The following is a 27,234-nucleotide window of genomic DNA, read 5'->3' on the forward strand; positions in this document are numbered from 1 at the left end:
TTTATTTGCATAGTTGCAGGCACTTCTTTTGCTAATAATTACTAATTTTGATATTCATAAAAATAGACAGACCATATAATGATTACTGGTATAGTGACTACTTAAACTTTATTTTTACCTGATAAAGGAAAGTGTTTTGTTTGCAAAGACTTCAAGTTTTAGAACAGTACACAGGATTTTCCAAGGGGGGTAAACATAATCAGCCATACAGAATGTTCACTATAATAGTCACAATTGAACCAAAACAACAAGTTTGATAGTGCTTGTTGGTGTTCAAATTGGGAATACAGTTGCACTACCTTCACCCCCTGTGTATGAGCCTGTAGAATCTGCTATGTAGACGTATTAGTAAATAAATCTATATTTGTGCAGCTTTGTATAAAAAAAAAAACAGAATATCTAATTCAGTTATTATGATAGATCAATTAGAAGTTCAAGGCATTAAAAATGATGTTTTGTGCAAACTTAAAAAAAAAGAGGCGCATATGTAGTTGCGATCCTTTAACATATAGGAATAGTCTTGTTGATACATAATGACGTTGTAAAAATAGTGAAATTGCATAGATATTATCTTTTCCTTACCTTTAAAAAAATAGTTGTTAAAAGGAACTTGTGAACTCAATTTAACTACATATTATCCTATTTAAACTATGCATAAACAGAAATGGGAAGTTATTTGGCTTAATTCCATATAAAATTAAGATACTGTCAATAGTAGAGGTGTTTCATTTTGTCAAAACCCTACCAAATAATGCTTTATCAATCTATGTATACCTTATTTTTATGTAACTATAGTTTTCTCTGCATACAGATCTAATTTTGGAAACAATCATGCATTCATCTCCCACTAAGATCATCCAAATCTACTCTTGCAAAATGCCAATTTCATACACCATCTATATACATTGTAGTTTTAATCTCCAAAGTGCAACAACCTAGGTTTTTCACTGGATAAGAAATAAAAGTGACTCTTTAGGGTTTTTGACATGCATGAATCACCTCCAGTCTGATTTTAGTATAGACTGCTACTTAAATACAGACTATTGAACTGAGTTTTGTAAAAATGTTAATTCATGCAAGGATATGACAAATCTTGTGAAGTGCTCATAATGAAACATCAATATTGAATTTATTGAATCCTTTTTAGATCAGGTTGTACTCATGTGTAGTAGTATAAATATCAATGTATTACATATTTGGTTGAAGTAAATGATAAATATCAGACAACAGTACAATTAGATTGTGTTTCAAAGAGAAGATAAATATAAAAAAAATAAATACTGATTTCAAGCCTGCAGGAAAAAAAAGGTTTGCATTGAAAAGTTAATATAGGTTGGCTTTCTTGCATTTGCCCTTTCTTTCTATGCATATAATTTTAATATAAAAGATTAACATGAAAAATTACTGTACAATGTCTACTATAAATGATATGTTGTTTTTTTTAAATGAAACTGCAGATGTTATGGAAATTAAAGAAATTTCTTTCCTACTGTTAAGTTTATAGCTGTATCTGTTTGATAGAGCTGTGTTTAATGCCCCTCCCCAAAGTGACTTATTGAAAACATAGTAAATGCATGCTCATTGCCTTAACAGGAGAGGGTCTGATTAACATAGTTGAGCTAAAAGAATGCATGCATAAATTATGTACCACAAACATTTAATCTTCCTTCTTTGTTTGGTTCATAGGAAATGGTTATAATCACATATGATATTTTCAGAAATAATTGACAGCCAAGAAAGTACACTCTCCACATAAGTTTCTGTTGGTTCTTATGATTCTTATGATCACATTTTGTGTAAGAAAATGCAGTAAAAATCAAATAGTTTATTCCAGTATTAATTAGCGAGTTTGTAGACACAATGGAGGATTCAGAAGAGAATGGAGGGGTGTTTGTTCTTAGGTCTGGACCCCCCTTGTTGGAAAAGTTTGTTAATCTCATGCTTAATTTGGGCAAAAACCGGCAAATGATAGGCTGGATCCCCCTTTTTGCTTATAACTAGGTCCAACTAAGACAAATTGTGAAGTGAAGATAAGTTGGAGATACACAGTGAACCAAATTGTACTAATTTTTCTTGCTTTTATTTTTCAGATACATACAGAAGGGGTAAACACCGTTGCTGTGTAGCTATTACTATATTGGTACTTCTGTTGTTTGTAGGTATAGGGGTGTTCCTTGGTGTTTATTTTGGAGGTAATTATATATACTGATAGAAATATTATTATGTTTGAACTGGTGTGATGTAGGTTAATTAGAGATACAGGAAAAGTCAACAAGTGAGTACAACTCACCTTGCAAAATATAGAGCAAGCAATCTATTGCACAAACCCTTGTTAGTGTATATAAATGACCTGGCTTAATTTTGTCAAATTGAAGTACTTTCAGATAGATGTAGCATTCTCATTTTTGATCACCTAGTTTGTAGTGCAGAATACACGTATTGTTAATTAAACTACAGGGGCATAGCTAGGCCTGTTTTAGTTGTATGCAAAATTATGGCGAGGGGTCTTTGGGGGGGGGGGTCGCTCAAGGCCCCCAGTGAGTCCGGCAAGGCAAAGCCCTGAGGGAAACTCCTGAATTTTAACGATTTTGGAGCCAGTTTTTCAGAGCCTATACTACATTCATAGTATGCATATGTGATAAATAACCTTTATTTCATCTTTAAAATGTGTGTTTTTATTTTTGTTACTTTTTCCGAAAGTACGCAACTGCATATTTGCATATAGGCAGCTACGCCCTTGAACTAGATCTTGAGATTTAATAAGATGCATTTTATAAAACTGTTGTAATATAGTAGTCAAGAATATAGTTCAGTGTCTCTATTATGACGAAGGCAGGTTATGACAGGTGATTTTAAAGCATGGTTAATACAATGGTTATAAAATACATGCTTTAGCTGTTAGTCACTGTAGTGTGACAGTGCAGTATTGAGATATTTAATGGTCATATATGTCCATTGAACCTTTCTCCAAAGGTGGAGGTGTAACATTAATGGGACATTCCTCTATAAATTTTGATATGGTCATAAAATTTATTTTGAAGTCAATTGAATTTCCATTGTCAATCAGAATGTCCTTTTCACCTTTTTTTTTGGGCTGTGCGTCTGTTAGTTCGTTCATTTTGTTTTCCTTTTGATTGTCAAACCTCAGAGATTGATATGTTTTGAGATATATTATCATGGATTTAAATGGTTTGCGTGAATCTGTGGAAGAAAAGTAATTCAGAAATACTGAAGCACAAAGAAAATCAAGAGAGTAAATCCATGGGTACCCTGCTGCTGTGTATCTAGTGTGACTGATTGTTTACTGTTCATCAAGTTCAAAGAAATCCCTGAGAATGAAGATCTAGACCTTTCCTTGTTTTGAACTGGCCTGGGTTTCATAAAAAATTGTCTTCAAATCTCAATATCAAGCCATTTGATTAGTCAAAATTTGAGTTAAGAAGGATTTCAGGAAAATATCAAATTGAGAATCTTTATAAAGCTGGGTTCTTAATTAAGTTTCCTCCAACTAGAAACAAAAGAATTGCTTGTACAATTTTGTTTACATATGTTTTATGGTTTTATTTTTGTTGTATCTATATTTAGCATAGATAATTTAGAATGTTATTGATCTTTCTAATTAAATTTTAATGCCTACTCTCTTGCAGTAATGGATAAACCAGACAAGATTTCAGATATACCACAGTATGAAAAAGGTATGTTATACCGGTAGTCATGCTAGAAAATAAACATCGGTGTTGGTTCAGACATGGATATCCAAAACTCAAAAATTCTTCTACAAGTTATTCAATGAAATAACAAAATAAATTGCACCACCTTTTTTGAAAGAGGAGGTTAATGTAACTATAAACATATTGTTTATGTCAATCTGTCTGTCCTCCAGATTACATCAGTCACATAATGTTGAAGGATTGTTTTCAAGTTTATCGATATACATATACTTACATCAACTGTAAGAGCCTAAATGTGTTGGTATTAAAATGAATTTTAAGTATGATAATATCTTAAGATTCTTAACATATCAGTTAAGTACCTTTCTTTATAAGAATCATGCAAATTAGGATTCATTTAAAATAAGGGTTGATTTTTTAAAGCTAGATTTCAGCATTTTATTAGTAGAAAGAACGATGATTTTGAAAATGAAGCATGCTAGAAAAGGATGTTTAAGGTAAAAATTATATTAGATCAAATATGCTGGCAGAGTAAGAATTATCTGCCCTTAGAAGAAAATGTCTGTGCATTCCATTGTTTTCTTCTCCACCACAAGAAAAAAGATTTTATGAGACCATTGTTAAGTTTATCTGAAACAACCAATTGGAAATAAAAATATGTGATATAGAAGTCTTGCATGATTCTTATGTAGGCAATTACTTATTTAATTAGATGAAATACATGAATTTTCTAACTTTTCAATGGAGTCTTGGCTCCATACATTTTTGGATATTCTGAGGAAAATTCAGATAAAAACTCCAGTTGAAAATGCATTACTTTTTGGGTATTTTTTAAATGAGACGGGGGAATAACCCAACCCCATAAATGGGTAGGAGTATCCCATTCTATATGTTTACTAACTGATTTATTGATTTTTTTTACAATTATTAAGGTACACAAGCAAAAACACTGATAGAAAGGATTTCTTCAGTTCCACATCTATAAACTGGTCATTGTAAAGATCAGGCTATATATAACGCTCACTTTACTTTATTCTCTGATCTATTTTTTCTTGTTCAGATAATGTCTTGATTATTTAGCTATAAATTACCACAGTCCTTTCTAGAATTCAAAAATAAAATGTGTAACCTCCATGAACTGTATTCATGAGTATTTTTTTTAATGACAGTGAAGATAAGTATTTTTACATCTAGATAACAGGGTGTGAATTAGTCATGGTCTGTGGTTATTCTCACTGGTATGAAGGAATTTGGCCTTTAAATCTATTGAGTCATGGAAATAGGTATGGGTAATTAAGGTTTTCATGACTGTCTGTGATCTGTTGAACCCCTGTTTAGTGTATATTTCATGATTTGTACTTTAAATAGCATTTATAAAAATATTATGGATGTCTTTTAAGTACAGTTTTATTCAGATTAGAAATAGACATTATATGCTGCGAAATAATCATGATTAACTCAAAAAGGAATACCTGTTTAGTTTGGCCTGATAAATATGGTTATAACAGAATGAAGTCACAAAACCATCATCATTTAAAGGGTACATCTACATATTGTGATTCAGTGGCTTTTCTAAAAAGATCTATTTTCAAAGTTTAGGAAAAATGTATTACCTGTAAATTTTTATTGGTGGTGGATCCAGATAAAAATGAGCATTTTGTCCCTAACATAATTAAATCTTGCACAATGCTGAAAATTGGTTTTATGCATAGATTGCTAAATTAATTAAGTTCAAGAGCACTCTTTCCTTTAATTTTGCATTATGTTATGTATTTAAGTTTTGAAATACATGCAAGACTGTAAGCTAGCTTTAAATTGTATATTGTACAAATCATTTTCAATATCTTATTTCTTTCTTGTAGGAAAATTTCAAACATCTTTGAAAATTAATCAAAATTGGGATTCAAAATATGCAGATCAATCAAGTTCAGAATACCAAAACTTAAAAAGCAGATTAGATAATCAGGTAAGGTTATCTTCAGAGAAAAAAATATTTATACAAGAAACTGTGGAAGTGCTAATTTGTGAGTACTGATTTTTGTGATTTAGTGAAAAAAGTGAGTTCATATAATTTTTTGAATTCATTGAACGACAACTGCATCATACAAATGGATGGAAAATATTGTTTTTGCTAGAAACCAAATTTCCTGGTTTGCTAAACCCATGGAAAGCACTTATATAAGTATCTGGTGAACAATAATACTTAGAGTACATTGGAAGACAGTAATGCCTATATTATGAAGTCCAGGATCACTTAGATGGCCAGACCTGTACTCTGACAGACACAGGGCGACTTAGATGGCATGACCTCTACTCTGTCTGACAGACACAGGGCCACTTAGATGGCCAGACCCCAATCTGTCTGACCGACACAGGGCCACTTAGATGGCCAGACCTCTACTCTGTCTGACGGACACAGGGCCACTTAGATGGCCAGACCCCAATCTGTCTGACCGACACAGAGCCACTTAGATGGCCAGACCTCTACTCTGTCTGACAGACACAGGGTCACTTAGATGGCCAGACCTGTACTCTGTTTGACAGACACAGGGCGACTTAGATGGCCAGACCTGTACTCTGTTTGACAGACACAGGGTCACTTAGATGGTCAGACCTGTACTCTGTTTGACAGACACAGGGCGACTTAGATGGCCAGACCTCTACTCTGATTGACAAACACAGGGCCACTTAGATGGCCAGACCCCTACTCTGTCTGACGGACACAGGGCCACTTAGATGGCCAGACCTGTACTCTGTTTGACAGACACAGGGTCACTTAGATGGCCAGACCTGTACTCTGTTTGACAGACACAGGGCGACTTAGATGGCCAGACCTGTACTTTGTTTGACAGACACAGGGTCACTTAGATGGTCAGACCTGTACTCTGTTTGACAGACACAGGGTCACTTAGATGGCCAGACCTGTACTCTGTTTGACAGACACAGGGCGACTTAGATGGCCAGACCTCTACTCTGTCTGACGGACACAGGGCCACTTAGATGGCTAGACCTGTACTCTGTTTGACAGACACAGGGTCACTTAGATGGCCAGACCTGTACTCTGTTTGACAGACACAGGGCGACTTAGATGGCCAGACCTCTACTCTGTTTGACAAACACAGGGCGACTTAGATGGCCAGACCTATACTCTGTTTAAGGTTTGCTGCACTAGCTTTATTAAAGAAAAAACTGATTTTAAGCTAGAATTTAAAATTAAATAGATTTGTGTAAACTGCTTTTAGACACAGCATATAGCTAGCAACTTAACAAGGTAAAAAGTAGCCTCTCATCAGAGCTTTTTAAGAAGCCTTTAAATTGTATATTTATTACAAAATAAATTCTAAAGAATTTGTACATGAAACAACTATGGCACATTGTAAATTAAACCTTGTATAAATTATCAATTTAAAAGATTGCATTTTTTTTTTAAAATGAGTTATTGTAAATTATGAAATTAAGCTTCTATCAAAATTGATCAATTCTTTATTGGAGAAAACATATTTCCTTGCTGTTCAATTACATTATGTATGAGACTTTATGATATAACATTGTTGATGCTGTGTCTGAACCACAAGAGAATTGTCTGTACTTTCTATTCAAGTTGCATTTGAATTTTTCTTCCATTATTAGTTGCAAGACTCATAACTTCTCTTTGATGGGGCTTCATTCAACCGCAAATGTAAACAGATGGGAAGTGAAGATTTTTATTTGTATACAAACATTTTAGATCTTCTGATTGTTGACCTCAGAATATTTAAATTGAAAAAGCACAGTGTATAACAATTTGACTAGTGTTGATTATTGATTGAGGATATTGATGTCTAATTAAACCTGATTCTTTCTTAATTAGTTACTAATAATATGCAATAGCATGATAGTTGTTAACCTTATATGGTAAACCTGTATACTGTGAATTATTTGTGGAATACCAATATTTGTGGTTTTCATGGGTAGACCAAAACCACTTAATTTGTTTCCCAACAAATATGAAATTCCCATTGATGTGTATACTGAAAACATTAAAACCACAAATTCAAGAACCATGATCCATGAAAATTGGTATCTGCAAATTAAAGTACTTTCACAGTAATTTGTTTTGATTAGACATGTGTTCAGTTAACACAAGTTAACTCTTATAGAGGGACTTAAAAAAATGTCTGGTTTAGACAAGTTTTCAGTTTTTCAGGGGTAAGTTTTCAAAGGTTTCAGCCTTTCAATGCATTTCTAGCCCAAATTGCCAATCTACTTAATGATTAATTAATTAATTATGTACAATGCCCTTACATTGCATTATTTCAGTTATATCAATTTTGGAATGTAGTTATGCATTAATATTGTCAATTTCAGAAATTAATGCAGTGTTGAATCCATAATGGTTAATAAAATTAATTTCAATGATTATGACTTGAAATGTTTCACTATAAAAGGAAAAATGGAAGATAAGATAAATAGACAATAACAGTGCACTGTCTTGACACAAAGCGACGTATGGATGAGTTTTAGAATACTGCAAAAATAAGATGTCATGCCAAGCATTTCTACAGTTCAATGCAAATTCTTGATATCAAAAAGTTTGTGAAATCATAAACAAAATTTCTGAAACAATTTCCTCACCTGAGAAATTCCTCAACTGACATGAGAATTTTTTCTGAAACTCTATTTGAGGAAAATCTCACATGAGGAAATACTTGGCATATTTGAGGAAGAGGAAATCCTCAGGGTGAGATTTTTTTTATGAAATTGGGGCCAGTGCACAACAAAGATTTTAAAAAGAGAAAAACCAGGGAAAAAAGCCAAGAAAAGAACAATTTGGATTAAAAATGGACAACATCAAAACAATGAAATGTTTGTGATACCAAAATAAAAAAAGTATACAAAATGTATTCAGTCCATGACAGAACATTAATTGTTATATAGTCAATACATTTTGGCTGACCAAATAGAATGACAAAAGTGTATATTTATGTAATGATATAATTTATGTATTTTACAGCTTACTAGTATGTATCAGGGGTCTTCACTCAACAATGAATTCCAAAAGGTGGAAATTACTGATGTTAGGTATGTTTAGTCAGCAAATTATTATTCCAAGGTTATGAAGTTGTACAAAAACTTTTAATTCATTTTTTTGTGGTTACACAATGCATTTACTTAGTGCCAAAACTGACATTTTGTAGGAGAGAAACCAGAAATAATATGTAAACTGAATTTTAATCTTCAATATACTGAACCTTCTCTGCACCCACAGTATTTCTAATTATAACAACAACGTTAAGGTTTGATACCTACTTTGTTGTTGTTTGAGTAAAGAAAACCAATGAAGCAACAGAAGTGAACAAAAACATTCTTCTGAGAATAAGTATTTTCCAGTAAAAACAACACGCTCTCATCATGACAATCAAAACAAGGGCTAACTTGGGGCTACAGCTGCAAGCATCTGTATTTGGCTATGTCGATTCAAAATTTTGGTAATTATTAAAAAAATATTTCTCTCATTTCCAAGTTTCATAGTTAGTAGAGTTGTCTCCCTTTCTATAGAGACATTATATACATTGTATTTTCAGCTGCAGTTGTGTAAGTCCCCATTTGCCAAAATGTAAATTTTGTAAATAAATAGTTAGTTTAATCTGGTTTGTTATTCTATTAGTATTATAAGTGTCATGAATTTCATTGAATATAAAGGTTCATACATGTACATGAGAAAAAGTTATGGGCTTTATTTAGTTTCAGGTATTATGTTGAAGGTACACTGTGTTCGGTCATTTATTCACTACAAAACAAAGAGCATTGTTGAAAAACTTAAGTTTGCTTACAATGGCGAAATACAGTATTTGAAACTTTAGGTGCTTTGTGTGTTCATATTTATATCTGTACAGTATGATGTACATGTAAATATGAGATTTGGGTGAAATATGGTATGCCAATGTTGTTGTTCTTTACACAGAAATAAAGTAATAAAATAACAATTATGTTGATAATTGGAGTTTATTGATTATTTCTCTAATACACTGAACTTGATGTTGTCTTATCTACAACCAGCTGTTTATTCAATAACCCCAGAGGCTGTTTCGTAATTAGGTAATAGGTCAAGTGGGTCAAGTCAGGGATATGTCATTAGTTTTGCAGTTTCTTGTTGAGTTAACAAGCTATTTATTGAGGTCATCCTAATTAGTGTTTTCTTTTAAATTTCCGCCATCCTCCCCACTGCTCACCATGTTGTCAGTGCCTTAGGGGACTTATATTGTTTATTATTTCCATGTGTAGTTACTGACCAATGATCTTTATTTTGATGTTTATCTATGTTTTTGTTTTCATATGTACTCATATTGTATATTTCTCTTTTTGAAACCTTGCTTAATGATTTTTAAAAATGCTTCCCTTTTTGATGCCATGCTTATGTATGGATTCATGCCTTTCTATTTCAATATCATGCTTACGTATGGTTTAATGTTTCCTTTTTGATACCATGCTTGTGTATGGTTAAATGTTTTCCCCTTTTGATACGATGCTTATGTATGGTTAAATGTTTTCCTTTTTGATACCATGCTTATGTATGGTTAAATGTTTTCCCCTTTTGATACCATGCTTACGTATGGTTAACTGTTTTCCTTTTTAATACCATGATTACGTGTGGTTAAATAATTAGCCATTTTGATACCATGCTTACGTATGGTTAAATGTTTTTTCCTGTTTTCATACCATGCTTACATATATTTTAATGTCTTCCTATTTTATTACCATTCTTGCCTTGTTATTTTTAACATGTTTAATATATTGGTTTGGCTATGTCGATTCAAAATTTTGGTAATAATTAAAAAAATTTTCTCTCATTTCCAAGTTTCATAGTTAGTTGAATTGTCTCCCTTTCAAGAGAGACATTATATACATTGTATTTTCAGCTGCAGTTGTGTAAGTCCCCATTTGCCAAAATGTAAATTTTGTAAATAAATAGTTAGTTTAATCTGGTTTGTTATTCTATTAGTATTATAAGTGTCATGAATTTCATTGAATATAAAGATTCATACATGTACATGAGAAAAAGTTATGGGCTTTATTTAGTTTCAGGTATTATGTTGAAGGTACACTGTGTTCGGTCATTTATTCACTACAAAACAAAGACCATTGTTGAAAAACATAAGTTTGCTTACAATGGCGAAATACAGTATTTGAAACTTTAGGTGCTTTGTCTGTTCATATTTATATCTGTACAATATGCACATGTAAATATGAGATTTGGGTGAAATATGGTATGGCGTTGTTGTTTTTCTTTACACAGAAATAGAGTAATAAAAATCAAAACAAGGGCTTTGATGATCACATCGGCCATTAGTGATATTGCATCTTTGTATCACAAATATACTTGTAGGAAATTATGGCCATATGGTAGATTGCCTATAAAAAACAGGGCATGAGGAAGAAATAGGTACTTACACTGAAACCTAACGAAATGAGATTTCTCACACTCATGAGAAAAATTCATGATCTTTTCATTCACCTGTGCTTCACTAGTGCATTATTAAAGACTGAATTTCTCAACCTTTGTGTAGGAAATATTTCTTCAGTAGTAAGGTTTAAGTAATAACCTATCAGTATTGATTTGACTTTCTTGTTTTGTTTCAGTCAAGGTAGTATAGTAGTTGTGTATATAGTTATTTTGGAAGAAACCACCGTTCACACACCAAGCTATATACAAACTGTCACGGAAGATAGAATACAACAGATAAAGAATGATGTACAGTCAACATCTGATCTCCTGAAAGCTGTGGATGTCAATCTAATCTCAGTGTCGTCAGTGCCTTGTATGTATTTGATGCAATAAAAAAAGTTATCTCCTAAATCTGTTTGTTACAGTCACTTTGATGTTTGAGTCAGTAAATACAGTGAAATCTGTCTTAACCAAACCCTTTTAGGGTAAATTCAGTCTCAAAATCACTGAACTCATCAAAATCAGTGGCTTTTATTATTATATCAGTAAGTAATTAGTTTTTATTGTAGCTGTAGTTGGAGATAAAAATTATTGATGAGCATAAAAATTAAGATTGCCATATATTGAATATTTCACTTTATAGAGAGTTCACTTTAATATGTCACGTTTGAAAGACTAAAAATATCTGTAACAACAAAGAAAAAAAATGATGTGCTGTTATTTTGATAAAAAAAAAAAGAACTGTCTACTAAAGAAATGGCTTTCTTTTAGCAATTTAGCATTTAATTTTTGCTGTAATGTATCACCTGATTTTAATGAAAATTAAACAAATGTTGTATCTAATGGTGATTAAGGATAATGATAACTGTTACTGATAGTGTGGGTTACAGAAATTATAAAACCCTTAGATAAATGACAAATTTCAGCTTGATACCTTCCATTTTAAAGAAGAATCAGGTCAAAATTATCTGTTTGAAGTAATCAGAGGTGGTCTAAGAAGAAGTTCTATTTTTGTTGTTGTGCAAAAAAACTAATAATACATTAAAGTAAAATTATAGAAAAAGTGGAGATAGGTGATAGATATACAGTAAGATAAATGCCAAACTCAATTTAGTTAAAAAGTCATTGAAATGTGATGCTCATCTCTGATAATATTTATTTTTCTTGCTCCAGTAACAACTACTTTAGTTCCACCAAGTACTACAACAACTAGTACTACAACTGTTGCAACAACAGCAACAACAACAACAACAGTGACAACACCACCACCAAAAACAACAGTCACTACTTCGTCAAAAACCACTGAGGGAGTTGTAACTCAGCCTGATCTAACCACCCAACCTCAGCCTGAGACTTCCTCTGCCCCTACTCCACCTAAGATCACAACTGATAAGGCAACAACAAAAAGTCAGCCTCAACCAGTAGTTACCACTACATCAACTGCACCTCCAAGTACTAAAGATGATGCAGTTGTGACCACAAAATCACACCAAGAAACTACAACAGATGCTGCAGTTGTGACAACAAAATCACACCAAGAAACTACAACAGATGCTGCAGTTGTGACTACAAAATCCCACCAAGAAACTACAACTGAAAAAGCCCAAACACAGCCACCAGTAACTCAACCTGATACAACAACTAGTACCACTTTTCTTGGTGAGTGATAGCTGTTGAATCATTTCAAGTTTTTTGCTTGAACATCTTTGATGTCATGGACCACTTTGACCACTCTTATATTTTTTTGTTACATACAAATTTATGGAATTAAATGAATTGATTTTTATGGTAAAATGTTTAATAGTTAATTGAAATATTAAAAAAAATTACAAACATAAAAATTTATGTAGTAGTTTATAATTATGTCTTCCCCACTTTGATGGGAAAACATTGTCTGTCCACCACACTTTTGTAAGTGAAACTTCTTGGAAGTTTCTGGCCAGATTTCATTAAACTTAGTAGTTTGTTAGGACATGATAAATTGTTGTGCATATTTCCAGAAATTTATGACCTGTTAATTTTATGAGAGTTATACCCCTTTGAACTTTGAGACATATCTTTTTGTTTCCAATAACACTTTAATTGGAAGATGTTTTACTGTTAAAAAACAATTTTGTAACAAGTATGACAAGGGTTGATAATTCTGTTAGTCAGATGTCGAGGACTAGTAAATTGAAACTACAGGCTTCCCATTTTTACTTGGAAAAACTTTTGAAAAAAGTATTTAATTCTTTCTCTTGATATTAATATGTGGGTCTCAATCACTTTGGGAAAGTTTGAAAGAGGTATTTAAGATTTGCAATACACATCCTTAAAGGATCAATAAATTGTCAACCCCTGTAGTGTATACAGAACAATGTTTTGTAAGTCCTTCTTTTCAGATGGGAATCCTTGTACAAACCACAGCTTGCTTGAAAGTTTTTCCATTACATGCATACAAAAGTCGTCTGTTGATTTAATTAATGCTGTTACTCCTGATGGCAAATGCAGGTTAGTATTAAATTTAAAAAGGAAGATGTAGAATTTACTTTGAGATATTTTTTTATCATAGAAAAGGCCTAAATATTCAATGTAATTTGTTTCCTCTAACCAGACAGACTCAGAAAAAAATGTTGTGCTGTAGAAAGTTTATTGCTTAATCTTAACCTGATTATACTCATATATTATTTAAAAAAAATCCATATTTCTGGCTCTTTAGATCAACTAATATTGATTCTACATTTTTGAAAACAATTGATTATAATATCTTCTTACATTATAACATTTCTCCATTTGAAATATTTAAATGACAATTTTTCTCACATGCTTTATTCCTCATATATATATTGCTTAATCTTTGAATAAGTATTAAATATTCCTTTTAATAACCTAAATTCCTATTTATTTACCCTACCGGTGCACTTGGTCCATGCTCCTTGTTTTCAGTGGAGTCTGAGTTGCTCATTTGCTTTTTTTGCTTTATATGTATGATTTTAGTTAGGGTCCCGCCTTAAGTGGGTCGCCCTGTAGTGATCAATCAGTCCATCCGTCCATCCATTACAAATTCGTGTTCAATATATATCTAAAGAACCGTTATGATTTCATACTTTATACTTAACATGTATATTAACCAACACCAGAGGGTGTGTCATAATGTATGTACAACTTCCTAGGTCAAAGGTCAGGGTCAAAAACTTTGGTTTCAGATGACAACCCCATGTCCTGTGGTAAAGATTGTGTCTGCTCTATATTTTGAGAACCATTATGCTTTTAAAGTTTATACTTGACATGTATATTAACCAACACCAGAGGGAATGTCATAATGTTTGTACAACTTCCTAGGTCAAAGGTCCGTCTGTCGGTCGCGCTGTCCATCTGTCCATTCTTAACGAATTGTGTCCACTCTATCTCTTGAGAACCGTTATTATTTCATAGTTATGTCAGTGTGTCATAATACCCCCAAAAATGGATGTGAAGTATCATACATCAGTCAAATTGAATGTGGATGAAATTACAGTAAGTACCATATTTCATCTTCCTCATATAAATTCATTTAAAATATTTCTGTCGTTCAGGATATTTATCAGTTTTCACTAAAAATCTTAGAATAAAATCGCACATAACGAGACTATGTAATAACTTCAAATAATGCTTCATATCAGCTTATTTACCAAATGTTATTGACAGCGGGGCCTGCATTCTTTTGATTACCACTATAACCTTGGTTCCCTTCATTATTCTTTTGACTTACAGGTAGCTTGTTTAAAGGTTCTTTGAAAAATAACTTTTATAATTTCTCTTAATTACAAATAACAAGAAGCAAAATTGAATGTGAAGAAGCTTCTTCATGTAGTTTTATATGACTCCCTACTTTTCTTTGAATATGTTACTTTTTGGATATTTTTGCATAGTGATATTGGGACAATGGTAATGGTTCCTAGTGACATTAGGACAATGGTAATGGTTCCTGTCTGTCCCTCTGTTACATAGTGACATTGGGACAATGGTAATGGTTCCTGTCTGTCCGTCTGTTAGCATGTTCATAGGTCTGTCCCTCTGTTAGTCTGTCCATAGTTTTGTCTATCTATTAGACTGTCCATATGTCTAGCCATCTGTTAATCTGTCCATAGGTCTGCCGTAATGTTAGTATGTCCACAAGTCTGTCCCTGTGTTAGTCTGTCCATAGATCTGTCTCTCTGTTACATTTTGTGCATTCATCTATTCTGAAATTACTGCAGCACCATTTTGTATTGGAAGAAACTTGTAAGAAGACTAGTTTCAACATTCTGAGCACTTTTTGAAAGGTTTATTGGATTTAGATATCTCTTTATCTAATCAAAGGGAGGGGGCTATTTGTTCTATACAGCAGACATATACAAAAGGCTCAATTTTGAAAATATTGGTTTTGTTATTTATATGTTTGATTTCAGTGTGCTATTGGAGAAGGTTCTTCCATGTATATTGACTGAGACACAGACCAAGTATGGAAAAACATGTACCAAAAAGCAGCAGCACAATATTATCATTGCAAACAAAGACAGCATCCAGACATTTGTTCAGATAGATCCACAGACATGTATGCACAGTCTTATTTTTGTTTTTTATTGAATTTTCAATCCTTTGAGCCCAGTACATGTAGTAGATTGCCTCTATTTTTATCTCAGCTGCAACAAATGTTGTGGAAGGCGAGACTTAGGTATTACTTTTTTGTGTCAGCATCCACATTTAGAGTTCACTGTTAAGTTTTCTGATTAATTCAGTTTTATATGGACCACTTGTATTAGGTCAATCATATTAAGTATGCAGCTGCATTTGCACCACTATATCACAATTCTGTATCTGTTTCATGCATATGCCCCTGCAGTGAGGTTCTGTTGACATTGAAATTTCTTGTTTAGATTTTAATGTTAAGTTTTTTTATAAGGTTAGTTAAACATGTACTAGGTCAATTGCATCATTAGTATCACTACTTCACAGTTCTGTATCTCTTTTATGCACATGTCCCACACTCATGGTCTATTGACTATTGAAATTTTATCATATATGCAAACAATAAACTATACCTGAGGAATCTGACCACTTTGGTGATGTCAAATGATATGATTAATTTAATATATATAAAACTTTCGATTAACTGTGTTGAGACATATCTTTTTGATAACAGTAAATTATTATTATACAGTACTTTGGTTGCTATTCAATATAAACTTTCTTTATGATTGAGGGTATAGCTAGCATGCAGTCACATCAACATGTGCAGCAGCATGTTTTTTATAGACATCATGTAAAGTCTGGTAACAGAATGATATGTTCATATCTAAATAACCTTTGAAAATTATAAAAAAAATTCTGAAAATTTTCTTGAAAGCAGGAGATTAACTTAGGTTTTGTTTTAACGGCATGCTTTATGTTCAGCAATTCACAATTGACCTTCTTTGAACTTAATCCAATTTCACTGCAGCAATTTCTCATGACATCCTCTCCCCAGAAAGATGACATGCAATCTTTCTCTATATTACAATGATAGTCAATTAATGGTCTTTATCACAGGTCCAAGATCAATTTGTTTTTATGCCAAAAATTCAAATAAGACGAAAGAAATTTCTAAATGCAGCTAAATTTCTTGCTTTAACACAGGCATTGTTGATTTCTTTATTTAAACTTTGGGAGTTTCCTGCCAAAAACAGGAGACTTAAAAACACCTATGCATGATTGATAATAATACTGTTATGCCAATTTTTAGGCCTTCCCAGTTCATCATGTTCTGATATAGAGGCTGTGACATATTATATAGCTATCGTTTGTGAAGACCAGACAAACAAACTGATCCAGTCAGGAAGTTGCAGGTAGGGGACTCGGTAATTGACATAAATGTCTTTCTTGACTGCTGTAATGTGTAAACATTGGACCAGCATAATTCTGTACAATTTAAAGAACCTGATCATTCTTCAAATGGTATTACAAAATGTATAATGTTCATTTTGTACTTTGTGGTCACTTTCTGGCCATATGTCTACCAAAGAAATAGTGTTCACACCCATGAAACAACTAAATAAAAAAAGTACATTCACTATTACATACATTGTAGTTTATAATATGGGAAAATGTAAAGATGTTTCCTGGATGTGGAATTGAAGTCAGCAGTTTTTGTTACATGATGTCTTGACAATGATCTTGAGCCATAAAACATTTATTTTCAAATATATTTATATTTTAATATGTTTTGAACAATTTTTATGTTATCACAACAACTTTGATATTTTTGGGCCATATTCATAGCCTATTGCCCCATTACTTTTGTTTTAAGTTCTTAATAGGTATAATCAGAAGTGACACCTATCATTATTTCAGCGACTTTTCTGATGTCCTAAAATGCTACTTTTACCATGTGGGTAGTTCCTGTAACAGTACTGAACTGTATAGTACCATCAGTAACAGCTATAATGAGTGGAACAAAGTGATTGGACAACCTCCCCCTAACTCGTGCAGTGGTAAGTGTAGAATTGACGATTTGCTTGCTAGTAATTTTGGTATTCATCACTTGCTTGCAATACAACAAGGAGACATATTAATTGATTATATCAGTTCATTAGTCTTCCATTGGTACTTTGTGAATGTAACTCCTCTAAGACTAGCTATCAGATTACCCAGAAGATTTGTGGTGTGGTATAGTGCTATATGATCATGACCGTGTCACTTGGACAAATTTTACAAGAGTTATGGAACTTAGATGTTTAACGTGCATTTAACATTTCATGAGCTGTAGGGGATATATGATTAATTGTATATATCTTTTTCTGATAGTTTACCATGTTTTTAGTTATATTGATAAGAATTTGAATAAATAAGCATTTGAAAAAGATATTCATAAATAAAATATCACATGTTACAGTTGGTATAGACTGGATTGATGCTACAGCTAAGACCTCATTGTGTTCAGACCCTGATGCTGCAGACATTATGGTTAACATGTACTGTCCAAATGACCTGAGGGAGTTTGTAATGGCTGGAACTGCAGAAAAATGCATGTTAGTATCACCTTCACAGTTACACTTGTAACAAAAAAAAAGTAAAGATGATATAAAATTCTTCAGGTTCCTTACAATGTTTGATTAACATTGAGAACAAGTGGTTACTAATAAGCCTGAAAATATATTTTTTAAAATGTGTATCACTTTCTTTCATTTAATCAGTATTAACTCTGAATTCTAGGCAAAAATTAAGTCTTGTGAGTAACAGATATTTGTTAATAGGAAAGTTATACACATAATGCGATTATTGACTGTATGCAAATCAAATGTTTAAATCGACCTGTTCTTAAACCTAAGTAGTAAATAAATATAGAAATTGTTGAATTGTCTTTATTTCTTTTAAAAGGAAAGCCAACAATCTGGTTGTCTGCATGGAACAGCAGATGAAAGCAGTATTGAAAACTACATGTACCATTGATAATATCTATAATGTAATGGCCATGTACCAGTCCAACATAACTAGTGTCTCTAATCAGCCCAGTATTATAGATTGTAAGTAACTGATAAACTTACTATCATACTATCTTGTGATCTGATCAGCCTGACCCCAAAGTCCCATCAACTTACTGTCATACTATCTTGTGATCTGATCAGCCTGACCCCAGAATCCCATCAACTTACTGTCATACTATCTTGTGATCTGATCAGCCTGACCCCAAAATCCCATCAACTTACTGTCATACTATCTTGTGATCTGATCAGCCTGACCCCAAAATCCCATCAACTTACTGTCATATTATCTTGTGATCTGATCAGCCTGACCCCAAATCCCATCAACTTATTGTCATACAGTCTTGTGATCTGATCAGTCTGACCCCAAATTCCCATCAACTTACTGTCATACTATCTTGTGATCTGATCAGACTGATCCCTAATTCCCATCAACTTACTGTCATAATATCTTGTGATCTGACCCATAAATTCCATCAACTATCTGATCAACCCACTACCATAGTTAATTACCTGTAAGCATATTTATTTTTGCCTGTTTTGAGGTTGACAGATAATACCGGGTGACGAATGGGACTTGATCTTTTTGGAAATCAATTTTGTGTACACAGTACACAAAATTGTATTCCGTCACAACTAAATTATTTTTGTCATACATTATGTTACACAGACTCGTTTTATGATACTTCAATTTCGTGAGACAAAATTCAGTTTTGTATCATGAAAGTGTGTCACAAAATTGAATGTGAGATAAAATTCAATTTTGTGAGGCAAAAGTCAATCCTGTAAGACAAAATTCAATTTTGTGTCGCAAAAGTCAATTTTGTATGCAAATTAGTTAACAGAATCCTTTGGATATGCAAATGAATTTAAAATGTGCAGCATCATGTACACGTGTATTACAAACTTAAAGCATTCACTGCAGTACAGTGGATAAGGTACGAATGTGCATGGTTTTAATAAAGCATATAAGTGAAAGAATTATTGGATATCATAATCATATAACCCACTGTGTCACTTAATCTTGAATCTAAAGATCAGTGTAGATCATTTGAGTGTTTGTAAACAAAAGGGAAACTACTATGTCGGTTTTTCATGATGCAATAAGGAATCTATCTGTATGTGGCAAAAAACTGGGAGGGATAGTGGAACAAAATAATCTTTCACTGACCTTTACAGATTAACAAATTTCACTGCACAACATATTTATAATGGCTAATCTGATGATTCATTTCTTTTTCCAGCAAAATTTGGGACAAATACATTAATACAAATTATCCTGTCAAATTTTAACAAATTTGATTGTGATTTACAGTTCGGGCAAAAGCATTTTATAGTTGTGTTGAAAGATGTCAGGAAATGATTCACTAGGGAAAATCCAAATAAATCAAAAGTAGAAAAATTACATATTTTAAAACCTGTTTTATCAATCAAATCTCATAGAAAATATATGAAAGCAATTTTAGTCATTTCAAAACAGTTTTACTGTAGAATGCGACTTCAAAGATTTTTTAAAATTTCACTTAGAACGGCCTTAACCGTCCTGCTTTGCTCGAAGTAATTGGAAACCTGTGTCTGCGAGACCCCCTGTTATTATATCCAATGAGAAACCTTCTTACAAAAAAGTGATGAGAGAATTCATTTGCATATCCAAAGGATACTGTAAACTAATTTGTATACAAATTTGTTTTTTGTGACAAAATTGAATTTTGAGTACAAAACTACTAGAGTCCCATTGGGCACCTTTGTAGATAAGCATGTTAAAAAATTATCCAAAAATTGATTTGCAACAATATGAACTGATTCCTTTTTTAGCTCACCTAGTACATTTCAGGTGAGCTATTCAGGCTCCTTGGATCCTTTTGTTTTAAAACTATGAAGTTGATACCTGTAAATTTGTTCACTTGACAGGATTAGCAAAAAATAAATATGTTTACAGTGTATATGATCAGGCTGAATTTTTAGGCTTAATATCTAATCAGCCCTTTGTTGTAGACTATCTGATCTGTACACTTAAAACTGAATTTTGGAGAAGAATAACATAGAAAATAGAGTCTTTCATAATCATCTCTTGAGATATTGTCCAACTTTGTGAATATGCATATTTAGTGTGTAAACACTTTATTCGTGTTTGAAATAGCATTGAATATAACTGGAGTTATATTTTACAGGTCACACGCAGGAACAGACCACTGAGGAAATGACTACAACAACAGAAGCTGCTACTACTACAGCTACTGTAGTTATTGTTGATGGTATGTTTATTGTAGTTGGGAATCAATCAAAATTTCCAGAACGAAGATCTTTGTATCAACATAGACCGACGGTCAATGATCAGTGTTTGGGAGTTTGATTACGATGACCCTTAAATACTGTATTTGCAGAATCCTTCATTACCTTGTTTGGATATTATTATATATTTTGTAAATGTGTGGAATCATCATCAATAAAGCAACATGTTGACTTGAGACCTAACCACCCCCAGCCAACAGACAACAGAAAAAAAATAGAACAGATTTTCTGTCAACGGAAAGATACATAATCCAGTCAGACAAGAGGAAGGATAAAGATAAAATCTTTGTATTTTTAAGTCATGAACAAATCAGTCTTGATATCTTGAAATCGAAGCTCCCCAAAAGACCAGTAACTTGATGTTCCTGGCAATGGTCGGTGCACCACTAATGTTTTTATACCACACTGTAATTCAGACCTTGCTGGTATGTTTTGATTTATTGGAATACTCTGACCTGGGTACATTCACTAAATCTGAAACTTGCATTATGATTTTAAATACAGAGGTGGAAAGATGGTTCCAAAATTACAAAAAAGATGGAAGTAGAGATGCAGTTTCCAAAATATCATAATTACAATATTTAAAACTTGCAATTTTGATTTTCATCATAAAGGTGGTGAGAAGTTTTCAAATCACTAAAAAAAGATTGAATAAGTATATGCAATTATCAAAAAATTTAATGACAGTAACTATTGAGTTGTTATAGTAAGGGCAAAACATCAATCAGGACTTTTAAACTATCAAAATGTCAAATCATTGAAATACACATCAGTGATTTAATGTTTTCACAGAATAAAGAGATGTTCCAAAAATTGACTTGCATTGTATCATGGTAAATGTACAGGTACTATTAAGGTACAGGTACTGTAAAGGCAGGTACTGTTAAGGTACAGGTACTGTTAAGGTACATGTTTTATGGTTAATATGGTTAATATTCCTGTGGTTTGTTGAATTGTTATTCAAGGATTTCTGAATATGTGGATTATAGTATGGCCTCCATAGCTTCAATTTTAACCTCACTTTTTGTTTTGAATTCAATATCATTGCTAGAGACTTTACCACCAAAAATATAAAACAAAAACAAGAAAAGCCCAAAATTTGGTACATCACTAACAATTGGTTTTCTCTGGTTTTATTATCAGGTGAATTTGAAGCCAACATGAAAGTGAATCAGACTTGGGACCCTATTTATAAAGAAAAAAATAGTACAGAGTACAAAGATTTGACAGAGAACTTCAGAAACCAGGTAAATCTGATGAAGGATAAGATAGATCTTGATGCACAATTAGAAAATTATCAATTTTGTAAATGTCAAAATTTTCATGTGGGAGTTACTTTTGCTACAAGTGCAGTAATGAAATATTCACTAAGATAAATCACATACAAATATCTCCTTATTTTAGTTGTTTATGTCTAAAAGGCATCTGGCTTTGAAATTTACACCAATGCAAAATGTACCAGCTAAATTGTAAAACCATTATGCCCCACAAAAATATCCACATTTGAATTCCAAACTAATTTGTATCACTTTATCTAAACAATCCTGGTAAACTGTAAAGATATTAATTTTCACAGATCCTCTGAAGTGAATGTACTGGCAGGTATCCATTCCACAGATCCTGTCAAGTGAACATACTTGCAGGTATCCATTCCACAGATCCTGTCAAGTGAATACACTGGCAGGTATCCATTCCACAGATCCTGTCAAGTGAACATACTTGCAGGTATCCATTCCACAGATCCTGTCAAGTGAATACACTGGCAGGTATCCATTCCACAGATCCTGTCAAGTGAATGTACTGGCAGGTATCCATTCCACGGATCCTGTCAGGTGAACATACTGGCAGGTACCATTCCACAGATCCTGTCAGGTGGACATACTGGCAGGTATCCATTCCACAGATCCTGTCAAGTGAAATGCACTGGCAGGTATCCATTCCCACAGATCCTGTCAAGTGAAACACACTGGCAGGTATCCATTCCACAGATCCTGTCAAGTGAACATACTTGCAGATATCCATTCCAGAGATCCTGTCAAGTAAATATACTGGCAGGTATCAAGTTTTTGCAGATTCAAAAAATGATTTGTATTTTATAGCATTAAAAGTTTGTTGTTTTCTGTTCACCTATGTTTACAGTATTATATAAAAGACATAAAATGTATCTCAGGAAATCTTACATTCCATATCTCTACCATTAAAATGTATAAATTATACATGCAAATATCAAATAATGTTAAGAAATTTTGCTCTTAAATTATAGAAAATTCATGCTATATAAGAAAAGATCTAATCATTGAGTTATGACTCTTTGGAAAGTAAATACATGTACTCTGATAAACAAATAATATAGTTACATTGATTATATTGTAGACCCTGGCACTGTATAACTATAAAAACAGTTCAGTCCAAGTAGAAGATATCATAGTGGTACATGTCAGGTGAGGTTACATTATAGTTCACATGGATTTGTCATTTCCACTTCCCATGGTGTACATAACCTGTATTTTGATGACTTACTTATTCTGTGTCTGTGTCATACAACAGTTGTATGATATCTCAACACTTTGAATGAAATAAGTAACTTTTTTGTAATGTGTATGTTTTCTTTACCTTAATTAGGTCAATTTTTTCATTATTTTCCCATTGCAGTGTTATTGGACTTCAAGCAAGAAAAAAAAATGAGTATATGCTTGTCAAATACTGTAATACAGCTTTTTATTGTCATCTGGTAAATAATGAATGAATGAATATAGAAATGAACATGCAATTTGTTTCCATTCATCTTTTTTTTTTATGTTTCAGTCCAGGCAGTCTTGTATTTGATTTCATCATCATCTTGGTGAAAACTTTACCAGATATTGATGAATGGACGGCAGAAAAACTGATAGAGAAGACAGTAGAAATAATTGAGGCCATACAAAAAGATCCAGAGGTTATTCTAGATCTGATACAAACTGTTGATACTAAAAAGATTAAAGTGAATCAAAAAGTTGGTGAGTAAATATAGTGAAGTTTCTTTCTTTCAGAAGGAAGAATCTGTATTTGACTAATTAACAAAAGTTGATTATTTTGCCCTTTTGGTACAAAGAGAGTTATGAAAGACCTGCTTCAGTTCATTTGCTATTGTGACAAACATTAGATCAGAAAACAGCCATATGTATGTTAAATTAAAAACACTGTTTTAAGATAAAATAAATTTAAAGGCAAAAATTGTTGATGTGATTTTGGAAATTGAAAAATGAAAAGACAAAGACTAAGCTAAGAAAACAGAGACTGAAACTATAAAAATTGGATTAAAACAAGAAAAAAGAAACTGACCAATCCTGACTCTACTAAAAAACTTTCAATTATTGCAATTTTTTTATTGCAAATAAAAGGAGGTTGTAATAACTACGCTTTATCTATACAGAAATTGGATTTTCATTGTATTGCCAATATCATTATTGCATCATGTATAGAGTACCTCAAAAATGCAATAACATTTGTTTCAGTAATATGACTTTATGCTTATGTGAGCTCAATGTCGTAATAAAAGACAAAACAGCGCCTCAGCACTAGCACAATTGTTTACTTCCTTGTCAACAAATTTCATCACTTCCGTCTGAATACTTTTTAGCCATTAATGATTCTGGTCTTACATTCTACATGTATAGGATGTTGCAAATGCTTTGTCCATATTAAGGTACTAAAAACACAAAAAGAAGGGGTGTGGGTTGTTAGTATGCTTTAGTCCCCATCTGATGGATTTTTACACGAGTGCAAACAATTTGCAGTTGTATAATGGTATCATTGTTATTGCAGAGGTTCTGACTGAATGTGATCGAGTTGGCTATGTCAAACCTATAGTCCAAAATAAATGTAACAATGCCATGACCAGACTCTTCCAAGTACCAGATAACCAAACACGATGCGAGTAAGTCTTAATGTTGCTTGGAAATATGTAATCTTTTTTAGAGTTGATTTGAAATTAGAGGCAACAATATTTTTTAAAGGAGAAAGTGTATGATAATTACTGCAGTAAAATTAAAAACTTTAAAATGCATACATTTTCTGTTTATTGCTTTGACCAAAGATTTACTGGAAGTGTGTGTATTTACCTAAATTTGATACATAGTGCCACACAAGTTAAGATATTAATCTTAATGTAAACATTCCTTATCCATATAATTTTGTTAAGTTATAAATACTATGACTAAGAGTCAACATCTGTGATGTAACCTATCAGCTTCAGTTATTTAATTGTGAAATGGCAGAAAAACTTCTACTCATACATTTATTTAAAAAGTTTAAGAGTGATTGGCATCATGATATGAACCCAGGCAGTGGGTGGCACATGCCAAATTTGTTTTCATAACAATTTCATCCATTTGAGGTTACAAACTTACGTTTTCTGAAAAATGAATGTTGTTTTAATAATTTACAGAAATGATAAGAATGAAACAAAGTATATAGAAAGCACTATTAGTTGGTTTCTTCATTTGTGCATAGAGTTCTTAATTTGTGGCTTTGTGGATTCTAGTACAGCTTCTAAATTTTCAACATAAATTTTAGATTGTGATAGGAATTTGTGGTTTGACTATGGTACCGTACTAGTGAGGTTTGTCTGACCTAATATATCATTGATTATTTTAGGAAATCTTCACTATTCAATATTCAAAAGTGCTCCTGAGGCTTCATTCCTTGTATTGAACTTTGTAGAACTTTTTCTTGTTGGATTTGGTTCCCAATTTCATTATGTTTTTTTTGAGTACTTCTTGTATACAATTTACTTTTGGATTCAGATCTTCCTATGTATTTACCAGGGTAGTTTTAATGCTGCTGATGAGAAGTTTCTCCTCACAACATGTGTATATCATGCCAAAATTTGCGATATTAATAGAAGCAATATTTTTGGATTCACCATGGCTTAGTGGCATTGTGTAATATCCTCAATTTTTCTTATTTTCAGAATCTTCCTGCAAGTTGTTGGCTGTGTTGTTTTCCATGCCCAGCAATGCTCTGTTGCCAAGGTTACAAGGACCATATCTAACCATTTTAATGCCATGAAGTCATTTGTAGTTAAAGCTGGAAATTTTGATCCTACCATATGTTACGGTTTGTAAAGAAATAATAGTGGCCCTACTTTAGAATTGTTATATTAATAGGAAAAAATATGAAATTGAAAATTGGATTTGCATTTTTCATATTAGATTTTGAATTTAGAAAATTTCTTTTTGGTCTGAAGGGACAGGTGAGCTATTGCCATCATTTGGCGTCTGTCATCATTATCGTCCGTTGTTGTTATCCTTAACAATTTTCAAAACTTTTCTCCTCAGAAACTACTTGCTCAATTAAAACCAAATTTGGTATTAATGTTCCTTTGGGTATTCTTCATAAAACTGATGTAGGGATTTTTGATCTGTTGAAAGACAAGACCTCCATTACTAAAAATAGAACATAGGGGTATGACAGAAGTTTTTCACATACATCTCCAAAATAGTTAGGTTTGGCAAAATTCTGACGTGAGGGAAAAGTGTTCAGCATGATGAGATCTATCTGTGGTCAGATTTCGTGTTAATCTGTTAGGCCATGTTGGAGATATTGCCCCTTTTCAATGTTTTTGTGCTATTTTTGGTATTATCCCTCTCAAAAATCTTCTCTGACACTACCTGACCAATTAGAACCAAACGTGGTATGAATGTTCCTTAGGGTATTCTGCATAGGTCTGATATGGGGATTTTTGATCAGTTGAGCTAAGTTGGAACTTTTTTCCCTTTTTCGATGTTTTTTATTGCTATTTTTAATGTTATTACTTTCAAACATTTTCTCCTCAGAAACAACTAGACTGAATTCAGTGGAAATTGATATGATTGTTCCTTAGGTTTGAGCATTAGGAATTTTTACCCATGAAAAAACATGGCCACTTTTGCAAAAAAATAGAATATTGCCTATTAAGCCATATGAGCTATTCAGGCTCTTTAGGGCATCTAGTTTTTAAGTAGTACATGAAGCAATGAAAAGGATGCTAATGAAGGCATTGCTTTTAAGTTATATAAGTCTATAAGAACTGCTTATATATATTCTAGACTTAGATGTAGAGTTATTTTTCTCCATGGTTTCAATATATCTATCAAATATAAATGTAAATGCAATGCTATTATTATGAAGGGGTATATAGTGAGAGGGCCTTTCTTCCTTTCATTATACAGTGGGGGACCCATCTCTTATCTTTTACTTCTCCTACACCACTGAATGGAATTTAGACACATTTGCTGAATCTTTATTACTTATTCCCATTATCCCTATTTTAGATTTTGTTCCGAACTGTTGCATGTTATCAAATGGGGATGTAGGGGTTTCAAGTCGTGAGCATTGCTCACAGTTTTTTTTATAGTTTTGAATA

The 27,234-nt window shown here is 32.6% G+C and overlaps 1 protein-coding gene across 5 annotated transcripts in view; it reads left to right on the forward strand.

Moving 5' to 3' along the window:
- LOC148620945 (uncharacterized) overlaps positions 1–27,234 on the forward strand; it is a 182,464-nt gene that overhangs the window by 13,697 nt on the left and 141,533 nt on the right. For 4 of the 5 annotated variants that reach the window (XR_015921037.1, XM_088574867.1, XM_088574868.1 and 1 more), the window contains 18 exons: positions 2,091–2,192; positions 3,648–3,695; positions 5,534–5,637; positions 8,665–8,732; positions 11,292–11,470; positions 12,271–12,756; positions 13,479–13,587; positions 15,507–15,652; positions 16,820–16,922; positions 17,428–17,567; positions 17,969–18,104; positions 18,454–18,599; positions 20,729–20,812; positions 21,993–22,096; positions 23,223–23,290; positions 23,655–23,845; positions 24,654–24,765; positions 25,801–25,946. Coding sequence is in view for 4 of the 5 variants with exons in the window: in XM_088574867.1 (XP_088430993.1) it covers positions 2,091–2,192; positions 3,648–3,695; positions 5,534–5,637; positions 8,665–8,732; positions 11,292–11,470; positions 12,271–12,756; positions 13,479–13,587; positions 15,507–15,652; positions 16,820–16,922; positions 17,428–17,567; positions 17,969–18,104; positions 18,454–18,599; positions 20,729–20,812; positions 21,993–22,096; positions 23,223–23,290; positions 23,655–23,845; positions 24,654–24,765; positions 25,801–25,946 (2,472 nt within the window). In the remaining variant the exon portion in view is untranslated. Of the gene's footprint in view, positions 1–2,090; positions 2,193–3,647; positions 3,696–4,865; positions 4,955–5,533; positions 5,638–8,664; positions 8,733–11,291; positions 11,471–12,270; positions 12,757–13,478; positions 13,588–15,506; positions 15,653–16,819; positions 16,923–17,427; positions 17,568–17,968; positions 18,105–18,453; positions 18,600–20,728; positions 20,813–21,992; positions 22,097–23,222; positions 23,291–23,654; positions 23,846–24,653; positions 24,766–25,800; positions 25,947–27,234 lie in introns of those variants that run through there. The other variant, XM_088574869.1, reaches the window with a different exon arrangement.

This window comes from Perna viridis, chromosome 3 (genome assembly GCF_037379345.1).
Source record: "Perna viridis isolate PV_CMFRI_1.1 ecotype Kerala chromosome 3, ASM3737934v1, whole genome shotgun sequence".
In the NCBI taxonomy this organism is placed as follows: domain Eukaryota; kingdom Metazoa; phylum Mollusca; class Bivalvia; order Mytilida; family Mytilidae; genus Perna; species Perna viridis.